The 11,132-nt window shown below is 43.2% G+C and overlaps 1 protein-coding gene across 3 annotated transcripts; it reads right to left on the bottom strand.

Moving 5' to 3' along the window:
* Positions 1-1,221: 1,221 nt before the first annotated feature.
* Positions 1,222-10,913, bottom strand: LOC117410100 (butyrophilin subfamily 1 member A1-like). Of its 3 annotated transcripts, none has more exons than XM_059021644.1 (11): positions 10,399-10,913; positions 9,241-9,357; positions 8,054-8,395; positions 7,261-7,542; positions 6,526-6,624; positions 5,598-5,663; positions 4,397-4,423; positions 4,214-4,237; positions 3,363-3,389; positions 2,207-2,233; positions 1,222-1,899 (listed from the first exon to the last, which is right to left on the bottom strand). In XM_059021644.1, exons 2-11 carry the CDS (start codon positions 9,326-9,328, stop codon positions 1,370-1,372), a joined length of 1,512 nt encoding a protein of 503 aa, XP_058877627.1. In that variant the 5' UTR covers positions 9,329-9,357; positions 10,399-10,913; the 3' UTR covers positions 1,222-1,369. The 3 variants fall into 3 exon arrangements, with proteins under 3 accessions (XP_058877627.1, XP_058877628.1, XP_058877629.1); XM_059021645.1 differs by lacking the exon at positions 10,399-10,913 and adding an exon at positions 10,018-10,265; XM_059021646.1 differs by lacking the exon at positions 6,526-6,624.
* Positions 10,914-11,132: the final 219 nt, after the last annotated feature.

Raw genomic sequence — 11,132 nt, 5'->3', positions numbered from 1 at the left:
CCCCAAATATAGGGCAACATTCTCACAAGGTTATTATTATTATTATTATTAGTAGTAGTAGTAGTAGTAGTAGTATTATTATTAGGATTAGTATTTGTATTAGTCATTTAGCAGATGCTTTTATCCAAAGTGACTTCCAGAGATTATAGGGGGTGAACTCTGCTTCATCAACAACTGCTGCTGCTGCTGCTGCTGCAGAGTCACTTCCAATAGGAGCTTGTCTGTTTGACGTCTCATCCTGAAGGACGGAGCACAAGGAGGTTCAGTGACTTGCTCAGGGTCACACACACACACACAGGGAGTCAGTGGCTGCTGCAGAGTCACTTCCAATAGGAGCTCGTTTGTTTGACGTCTCATCCGAAGGACGGAGCACAAGGAGGTTCAGTGACTTGCTCAGGGTCACACACACACAGGGAGTCAGTGGCTGAGCCGGGATTTGAACCTCCTGGTATCAAGACCCATTTTCTTTAATCCCTGGAACAACAAGCCTCCCAATTACTGTCCACCACATAGCAGTGAAAAAGTAATCTAAAGGACATTCATTTCCACACTGTAAGACATTGAGACACTTTGAAAACCACTAGACTTACAAAATGCAAGCAGGGTAGAAAGCTGTTCTGTTTTATTAGAAGAGAAGGCAAGTTATAACAGAGTTCAGCATTAATACATAAATGTTTTTTTTTTTGCTTACAAATTACCATTTTAAAAACCTTCACAGTTATGTAAGAAATAAAACAAATGGAGGTAAAATGGCAATGGATGTAAAATCTTCACAGGAAAAAAGAAAATGCATTTTTAGGGATGTTTTTGATCCATCAACCAATAGAGATTGATCATTGATTTCATTTTTGCCGGTCTCGATTTCAACATTATTTAATGGATAAATTGCCCTGGTGCCCCTTTTTTTTTTGGGGGGGGGGGGGGGGGAATCTGGTCTTGCTTTTTAATAAGGGAATTAGCAGTTATTATTATTATTATTATTATTATTATTATTATTATTATTATTATTTCTTAGCAGATGCCCTTATCCAGGGCGACTTACAATTATTACAAGATATCACATTATTTTTTACATACAATTCCCCATTTATACAGTTGGGTTTTTACTGGAGCAATCTAGGTAAAGTACCTTGCTCAAGGGTACAGCAGCAGTGTCCCCCACCTGGGATTGAACCCACGACCCTCCGGTCAAGAGTCCAGAGCCCTAACCATTACTCCACACTGCTGCCCATATTAAATAAAACATCTAAATTATGTTCATATAGTTTTTTTTCTTTTTTTTTTAAAGATTGTCTCAATCCTAAAATTCTAGGTGATGCAAAACTTTTGACTACATCTTTATCACCCCATGCTTAGCGAATCCGCTGTTTTACTGAACAGTGCTAACAGGGGGCACAATAACCAGATCCGTTTTCACATCTAAAGTAAAGAAGACCGGGTAGAGTTTGCCCGAGAAGTTGTCTGATAAAGTGCAGACAAGAGATCTGGTCTCCGTGTTGTAAAAAGAGAGCTGCTTCTTATCATAGTCCAGATACACGCCCACCTTCCTGAGAGCCTGTCTCAATGGTAGAGGGGCTGGAGGATCTGTGAGAGCCAGGAACGGCTCTCCGTCTCTCCCCACGGCCCAGTACCCCTCCCCTGGGCTCCACCTCATCACCCCCTTCCTGTGGATCGACTCCCGGGACACTCCCAAGATCCAGCGGTGGTTCTCCCCCACCTCCACCTCCCAGTAGTGCCTCCCGGAGGTGAATCCCTCTTTCCCCAGCACAGAGCGCCACCAGTCGAATCTCTCGGGATTGTCGGGGAGGTCCTGCTGTTCCACTTCCCATCGGACGCGTTTCCCATCCCCGGAGAGGATGAGGAGAGGGTGGGCTGTGTTGGGATCCAGAGTCACATCAACTGTGAAGGAGAGGAGGAGGAGGAGGAGGAAGAGGTAGGATTTTAAAATTTCAAACACCTTTTAATAAGCACAGTGTGGGTGCAGATTCTTCATTAGAAATCCTGCGAGTTGAATTGGTTCAGTTAAAGAATTTTAGAACAGGGTTTTGGAATAAATAAAGACCAGGAGGGGAAAGGCTAATTTTAGCCCTCCCCCCCTCCCCTCCCCTCCCCTCCCCCTGGACTAATGGTTCTGTTCGCCAGGTGATTAGAGTAGGATACCAAACGTTTATAAAAGATAAAAGAAATCAAATCAAGATGGACTTACCTGCTGAGCTGCAGATACGCTTCCATTCTGAAACATAGAAGCACAGAAATCTTGCTTACATTAGCATATCAATCATTTGTCCTGTCATTTTACACAGAGTTAAACCAGAAATATCCCTGTGGAAAATGAAAGGTGCAGTAACAGCGGACTGCCCAGTAGAGGGCATCAGTCCGATACATTATACCAGGGTTTCCCAACCCTAGTCCTGGGGGACCCCCTGTGTCTGCTGGTTTTCATTCCAATTGCGTTCTCAATTACTTAATTCAACCCTTATTAATTCTCTTAACTTGACCTTTTTAATTGTTTTCAGCTTTTAAACAGTTGGGTAATTTCAAGTTAACTACAATTTTAGAAGCAACTTGAAAATTGGCTTTTTAGGAGCTGAGAACAATTAAAAAAGTCAAATTCAGCACATTATTAGTTCAATTAAGGGTTTGAGTAAATAATTGAGAGCTCAGTTGGAATGAAAACCAGCAGACACAGGGGGGGTCCCAGGACCAGGGTTGGGAAACCCTGAGTTATAGGACTCGGGACAACAGCTGGGTCTAACCCTAACGTCTGAGGTAATGGAGAAAGAGCTGCGGTGAGTGGACAATATAATTCCAGGTACAGGGTTTAGCCGTCCCGGTGACAGTGAGGGTTAACAAACCAAAGGGTGTTTAGATCTCCAACGAGGTAAGGTTTCTTTGTTTTGTTTGGAGAGTAAAAAGGGTTGAACTGTAAACAATGCCTGGAACTATGTGTGTGTGTGTGTGTGTGTGTACACAGCTACAACACTGTACACAGCCACGCTACCACTCTGTCTATCTATCTGTCTATCTGTGTGTGTTTCTATCTTTGTATGTATGTATCGATCTGTCTGTCTGTCTGTCTGTTTATCTGTGTATGTATGCATGTATCTGTGTCTGTCTGACTATCTCTATCTATCTGTCTGTATGCATGTATCTCTATCTCTCTGTATGCATGTATCTCTATCTCTATCTATCTATCCATCTATCTATCTATCTCTTTATCTCTATGTGTGTATCTATCTGTCCACTGTCCCTGCTGCACCTGTATTTTATTGAAGGTCTAAGCCACTGTAGTCAATGCTCATAAAGGCTTGCTGTTCGGGGATGTCACTGTATTTGCGCAGCGTCCCACACAGCGTACCTACCTGATTTAGCGACGGGCGTCTCTCCATCTGTGAAAAGAAGACAGCTGGGTTACTGACTGTGAACTCACCGATATGTACAGTCATCTATCTTAAAACATCACTGCACTGTGCTTGTGAGCAAAGCTGGGATTACAATGAAAGCTGCTGAATAATGGTCCCTTGTTAACATATTGAATTCCACCCCCTCTATATAGAATGAACTCCCTCAGCTTCATAGAGTCCAGTGAAAGCTGCTGAATAATGTTCCCTTGTTAACATATTGAATTCCACCCCCTCTATATAGAATGAACTCCCTCAGCTTCATAGAGTCCAATGAAAGCTGCTGAATAATGTTCCCTTGTTAACATATTGAATTCCACACCCTCTATATAGAATGAACTCCCTCAGCTTCATAGAGTCCAATGAAAGCTGCTGAATAATGTGCCCTTGTTAACATATTGAGTTCCACCCCCTCTATATAGAATGAACTCCCTCAGCTTCATAGAGTCCAGTGAAAGCTGCTGAATAATGTTCCCTTGTTAACATATTGAATTCCACCCCCTCTATATAGAATGAACTCCCTCAGCTTCATAGAGTCCAATGAAAGCTGCTGAATAATGTTCCCTTGTTAACATATTGAATTCCACACCTGTTTGCAGTTTCCTATATACTTAACAGAAGAAAAAAACTGACAAACTGAAAAATGCGATGTTTCGAAATCTAACATGAAATATTACTGTATAATATTACTATATATATATATATATATATATAATTTCAATTCTAGGTGATACAAAACTTTTAGCTGTAGCTGTAGAGCTGGTTTGTAGGATTTTTCAACAGCAATATTGAATATAATATAATATTCATACCTGGACCGCAGACCAGCTTACAATCTAAAACAGAAACGAAGATACGATACTCAGTGTTACACCAAGTCATGATTCCAATGGTATTTAAATCCATGCAGCAGCCTTTAAAGCTGCAGCAACACAGTCACTCTTCATCAGAGCTTAAAAACAAACAAACACACATTTTATAAACCAAAACAGTACCTGATTTAGAGACATGCTTCCCAACATCTGTAAGAAAAAAAAAGATGTTTGATAACTCTGTGTGAACAGCCAGGTGTTTGATCAGAAACACAGGAACATGCCACTGAGAGTTTATCGTCTTCCTCACATGTATCCACGTCTTTACTTTGTGTGGAGTTCTGTTCACAACTTCGCAAAGACGGCAGTATTTTATTCATCGTATATATTTGAAACTTAGAAGACTTTATCTTGTTCAGAACTGCCAGACCCTCTTTCTCACTCTCGTCTTCCATTGGTTTCCAGTGAGTTCCCTAATTGATTTTAAAGTCGCTGTAATGACTTGTATAAGGCGTGGATTAGGACCATCCTGTTTTCAAGAACGACCGACTCTCTATAGATCAGAAAATGTGGAATTTTTAGTATTAAATCAGCCGGAGCTTCTTCACTGTCGCTCGCCTTGTTTGTGGAACTCGATTCTAGACATTATCAGGCAGGTTGAAACGTCGGATTCTCTTTTGAAAGTCTCAATTGAAATTGTTTTTTTGAATGCGCTTTTCTGTAAACCGGTTATCGCTGGAGCGTATCGTACACTCCTCTGTGTCTCTCTCTCTCTGTGTCTCTCTCCCTCTCTCCCCCTCTCTCCCCCTCTCCCCGCCCTCTCCCCCCTCTTCTGAGACATCAGAAAATAAATCTCTCTCTGTCCCTCTCTCCTCCCCCCCTCCTCCTCCCCCTCCCTCCCCCTCCCTCCCCCTCCCCCTCCCTCCCCCTCCCCCTCCCCCCCTCCCTCCCCCTCCCCCTCCCCCTCCCCCCCCCCCCTCCCCCCTCTCCCCCTCTCCCCCCCTCCCCCTCTCCCCCTCTCCCCCTCTCCTCCTCTCCCCCTCTCTCCCCCTCTCCCCCTCTGGACAAAAGCTTTGCATTGATTTTAGGATTGAGACATCAGAAAATAAATCTCTCTCTCTCTGTCCCTCTCTCTCTCTGTCCCCCTCTCTCTGTCTCTCTCTGTGTCTCCCTCTCTCCCCTTCCCTCTCTCTCTCTCTCTCTCTGTCCCTCTCTCTCTCTGTCTCTCTCTTTGTCCCTCTCTCTCTCTCTCCCCCCTTCTCTCTCTCTCTCTCTCGTTTTGAACTTTGCATACAGCGCTCTGGGATGCTGTGGCATGAAGGATGGGTGCTGTATATGTAAATGCATTTGTAATTTGCCCTGCAGTGACATTATAAATACTTACACGTTGGCTCCATTGTATCTGCTGTGATGGTCTCGCTCTCTGGTGGATATAAGGAGCTCTCATTCACTGCAGGAAACAGAGGCCAATGCAATTAGCAATCAAATAAGGAAAAAAATAATAATGATGATGAATAATATCTCAGTAACAACTTCCATTCAGTGTCTCTAATTGCTGTGTGTTTGATAGCAGTTACTGAGTAAGTACATGTTATTATTTGTTTATTTAGCAGACGCCTTTATCCAAGGCGACTCACAGAGACTAGGGTGTGTGAGCTGTGCATCAGCTGCAGAGTCACTTACAACTACGTCTCACCCGAAAGACGGAGCACAAGGAGGTGAAGTGACTTGCTCAGGGTCACACAATGAGTCAGTGGCTAAGGTGGGATTTGGACCCTCCTGGTTGCAAGCCCTTTTCTTTAACCACTGGACCACACAGCCTCCTATGTGTGTTTATGCATCATTACAGTGTTGTTAACATTGAGATAATGTGTAAGCACACGTGTTTACTAAATGTCTACTATATAAATACACACTAATTACAGACACTATTGTTTTGAGTTCGATATCGCTTTAAAACTCCACTTACCTTTATATTAATTCTGTCTCTGCGTTTCTACAAAATAAATCAAACGCTCATTGATGTCTTACACACGTACTTGGCACTATTCTGCCAATTTAACCCTATTTATACATCCCATATGATAACAATGCTTAGCCTTATTATTATTATTATTATTATTATTATTATTATTATTATTATTATTTAAACCCAACCTCGCAAGCCAGCATTTTTCTATATGCAGAACACGTGATGCCAGACAGAAACAGAAAAAAGTTTTTGTACAAGAAACGGAATCTAGTTAAATAAAGCAGTTTGTTTCTCATTTTCAAGATGCCTGGGCATTAAAGGGTTAATGACGCTCGCATACCTTTCCACTGGATCAGTAAAGGAGGGACGGCTGCAATACCAAGAGCGATTATCACTGAGGTAGCCACGACCCACCCCGAGATACCTGGGAGAAAACTACCTGGAAAAGAAAAGATCAGTTTTGCATCTGAAGTAAAGTTTGCTAGTGTTCTTTGTGGAAGTCGAAAGCTCTTCGACTTGTTGGGCTGTCGTTGGTCCGACAGAGTCGGGCTGGTTTTGCGTAAAGGTATTTAAAACAGTAAGGCAGACTTTTAAAATAGTCACCCCCCCCCCCAATGGATCTCAGAAAAAGACATTCTGTGCACTTCTATGAGGCTGTGTGGTCCAGTGGTTAAAGAAAAGGGCTTGTAACCAGGAGGTCCCCGGTTCAAATCCCACCTCAGCCACTGACTCATTGTGTGACCCTGAGCAAGTCACTTCACCTCCTTGTGCTCCGTCTTTCGGGTGAGACGTAGTTGTAAGTGACTCTGCAGCTGATGCATAGTTCACACACCCGAGTCTCTGTAAGTCGCCTTGGATAAAGGCGTCTGCTAAATAAACAAATAATAATAACTTCTACTACAGAGATTGTTAAGTCAAGGTATTTTTTTAAAAGATCGTATTTAGTTGTTTCACAGAAGAAAAAAACACATAAATGAAATTTTACTCTGAACACGTTTTTCAGTGTGTGACTGAGAGACACTAATGGCTTAACAGATATCAATTGAATTCCTAGACCTAGCAAAACGCTGCTCACTGGGTAACTGAAGTTTCGTATCCGGTTCTGGATGTGGCTGTTTAATCCGAACCAGGCAAGAGAACCCTTTGGTCTGCGTCTCCGCGTCAATGTAACTGCGGATCCGGAGGTAGCCCTGTGTGTTCCTCTCCACGGTTGTGCTGGATAGTGATGTCACATCGTTTCCATCCCTGTCTCTCCAGATCACTTCAGGTTCAGGGCTCCACCCCTCTGATCTGCACACCAGCCGGGTCTGCTGTCCTTGTGTAGAGTCCACAGAGATTGAGGGCTGGGTCCCCACAGCTGTCAGGGAATAGAGACAGTGAGACACACACAGATAGGCTGTCGGGGAATAGAGACAGTGAGACACACAGATAGGCTGTCTGGGAATAGAGACAGTGAGACACACACAGATAGACTGTCGGGGAATAGAGACAGTGAGACACACACAGATAGACTGTCAGGGAATAGAGATAGTGAGACCCACACAGATAGACACACCAGCCAGGTCTGCTCTCCTTGTGTAGAGTCCATAGAGATTGAGGGCTGGGTCCCCACAGCTGTCAGGGAATAGAGACAGTGAGACACACACAGACTGTCAGGGAATAGAGACAGTGAGACACACACAGATAGACACACCAGCCAGGTCTGCTCTCCTTGTGTAGAGTCCATAGAGATTGAGGGCTGGGTCCCCAGAGCTGTCAGGGAATAGAGACAGTGAGACACACACAGACTGTCAGGGAATAGAGACAGTGAGACACACACAGATAGTTAGACACACCAGCCACTGCACCCCCAAGCCTCAAGTCCTGACCTCTGATCACGAGTTCCGTCTTTGCCTCGGCGCTCCAGGTTCCGTCGGAGGCGAAGCAGGAATAGACGCCGCTGTCGGACGGACGGAGATTTCTCAAGATCAAAGAGAGGTTTCCTTTCGTCAGCTCCGATTCAAAGAGGCTGGTCCTCCCGTGATAGCCACTGTCCTGCGTCGCTGTCTGGTCACTTAGATCTTTATATAAATGGACGGGACTTGCAAAGCTGTTTCTGAACCATCTCACTTCCAGGTGAAGGGTGCTGACAGCTGGGGTTAAGAGGCAGGGCAGGGTGGTCTGTTGTCTGGCTCCGGCAATGATGGGCTGAGCGGCACCAATAACAGTTTCTGGAGAGAATTAAAAATCTTTACAGTACAGCTCTGGCCAAAAGCTTTGCATCATCACCCTATAGAATGAAATGATTTTGCTTCGTGGAGTCGAATGAAACCTGCTGGATAATGTTACGCTGACCTGTTAAATTGCACACCAGCGCTTTGTAGACTTTTTACACGATATCATTTTTGTAGTTTTTCTTTGGTTGCATGATGTTAAATATAAGATGTAGATTATGTTCATATACTTTTTTTTTAATGATGTCTCAATCCTTAATTTCTAGGTGATGCAAATCTTTTTGGAATTAGCTGTAGGGTTGCAAGTCAGAATAAACCGTCCACTTCAGATATCTGTGTGAAAATCTATCAAGATTGCAAATATTTCAAACATGTTGAAAATGTATCCGGGTTGGAAAGGGTGGGATTTCAAAACTTGTATGCTTGGCGAGTAATGGAGCTTTGAGCTACAATGATATATATTGAATTCAAAACTAAACTGCACAGTACCTTTTAAAAAGTACCAAAACAACTAACAATGCTGAAGAGAGAATCGTCTCCTCTTTAAACAAATATTTGAATCTCTCAAGGAGAATGATCCACCCCTGAAACGTTCACGTTTCTAGGAAAGTGGCACAGCTGGGGACAGGGAGTTTGTTGCTGGGTAACTTCACTCGGACTCCTCGCTCAATAAATATCTTGGCATCCCTGAATAGATAATCATCTCATCTATAAGAGGCTGAGGATTTTAATGAGCAGCAATCCATCTCTTAAGCTCAGTGGTACCCTTGGTACCGGTACTGTATATCAGCGAGATATTGTTTCAATCTCTCTCAAATTTTAATGCCTGCAGTTTTTCTCACCTCTGTTTGTAGAAGCCGCTGGTAGAAAACTCAAGACAATGAGGAAAATCTGCCCTTGGGATCTTGTCTTCATTCTCATGTAAAACATCACAAGAAGTGTTTCCGTTTCCCCGACTTCTGTGAGAAAACCAAAGAGACTGAATAGTGACACCCTCTCTTATACATGTCCCACAGTACAAGCACAGCAAAGTGGAATAAAGCATAGGGAAGCATTGTAAAGCACAGAGAGGTCTGGTAAAGCATAGGGAAGCATTGTAAAGCACAGAGAGGTGTGGTAAAGCATATAAAAACGGTAAACTAACCCTTATAAACGTTTCCCATAGTAAAAGCACAGCAACTTGTAATAAAGCACAGTTGTATATTTCTTACTGAGTGGAGGAAATACCTGTGCGTAGGGGTCTACTAAAATCGCGGTAAATGTACGTATTTTACACTGGTCGGTTGCGGAATAAAATTAGGATTTCTCGGACCTGTTTAAACATTAAATAACCCGAAGTAGGCCGTATTTCAGAACACTGTAAACCCTAAAAATAGGGGTACTTGGAAATCGATTAGAAACTGCCCCAAAACTCGGTTACCCGAGGGCATCTGGCATACTTTGATAAAAGCAATATATGCAGCACGTTATTTGTTCCATCCAATAATTGATTTTATTAGTACCGAGTTAAACCAAGGAAAACGTGGCTATTCGGGTCTAAAATTTCAACTGCGAAAAAGCGAGCTGCAGGTTGAAGCGAGGCGGCTGTGCCGGATCGTTGTAGTCCTGGTTTAACTTACCGACAGGAATACTTCTTGTCTGGGCTGACTTTCCAGTTTGGTTTCTGAAAGCTGTTTAATTTGCGTTCTGTTCAGCAGCCTCTGAAGTAGTCTTTTGTTTAATGAGTGATTCTGAAGCTAAATAGCGATCGATCGTATTTTCTCCAGACACATTAAGATATGCAAAACAGTTATCTGCACGTACAGTTTGGGGAATATTTTGACACGATCAATCACCGAACTATACTCTGCAATGCCACTTTCCTCCACTCTCTCTCTCTATCTCTCTGTAGCAGAAATAACACAATGTGACCCATCTTTGACTTTCCAAATGCGTCACAAACCGGTCCACCAGTCTAAATAATGTTGTCTCCCAGTTAACATATTTGAAAGAAAACTTACTTGCTTTCACTTGGTGCTCCAGCGGTTAAAGACAAGAGGTCTTGATACCAGGAGATTCAAATCAACCGGCTCGGCGTGTGTGTGACCTTGAATAAGTCACTGAACCTCCTTGTGCTCCGTCCTTCGGATGAGACGCAAAACAAACGAGGTCCTATTGGAAGTGGCTCTGCAGCAGCAGCAGCAGCAGTTGTTGATGATGCAGAGTTCACCCCCCTAGTCTCTGGAAGTCGCTTTGGAGAAAAGCGTCTGCTAAAAGACTCATTAATAATAATAATAATAATAATAATAATAATAATAATAATAATAATAATAAACTTTCACATGCTCCACTCCCTCAGTGCTCCTGATCAGCTCCCTTCTACACGATCAGAACAGCTCAGAGTTTAAATTTTAAAAAAATCAGGAGACTCCAGACAGGGAAAAAAACGGATACATTCCAACACGATAAACTCTATAATCTGGATTTCACTGCTCTGCGTTGTCTTTCATTCTTCCGAATCTCTGTCCCTGTTGGGCGTGGCTCAATAAAACAGGTTTGGTAAGGTTGTAGGAGGGGAAAAATGTGGAGAACGCAACCAGAAGAGGGGAGGAGGGGAGGGGAGAGAGAAGAGTGGAGGGACGGAGGGGAGGGAGGGATGGAGTGAGGGAGGGGAAAAAGGGAAGATGTGTTGAGAGAGAAAGAGAGCAGGTTAAGTCTAGCCAAACAGTATAAAGTAAACATTTCGCCCCGCCTA

Source organism: Acipenser ruthenus, unplaced genomic scaffold (genome assembly GCF_902713425.1).
Source record: "Acipenser ruthenus unplaced genomic scaffold, fAciRut3.2 maternal haplotype, whole genome shotgun sequence".
NCBI classification, from domain to species: domain Eukaryota; kingdom Metazoa; phylum Chordata; class Actinopteri; order Acipenseriformes; family Acipenseridae; genus Acipenser; species Acipenser ruthenus.
This window is presented reverse-complemented; position numbering and strand designations above follow the sequence as displayed.

What these genes read in the sequence shown, in the direction of transcription:
- LOC117410100 (XM_059021644.1), bottom strand. Translation starts at nt 9,328, where the DNA reads ATGTTTTACATGAGAATGAAGACAAGATCCCAAGGGCAGATTTTCCTC. An exon ending in AGCGGCTTCTACAAACAGAG is followed by an intron (nt 8,396 to 9,240) that starts GTGAGAAAAACT and finishes AATTCTCTCCAG; the next exon opens with AAACTGTTATTGGTGCCGCT. An exon ending in TTTACTGATCCAGTGGAAAG is followed by an intron (nt 5,664 to 6,525) that starts GTATGCGAGCGT and finishes TGTTTCCTGCAG; the next exon opens with TGAATGAGAGCTCCTTATAT.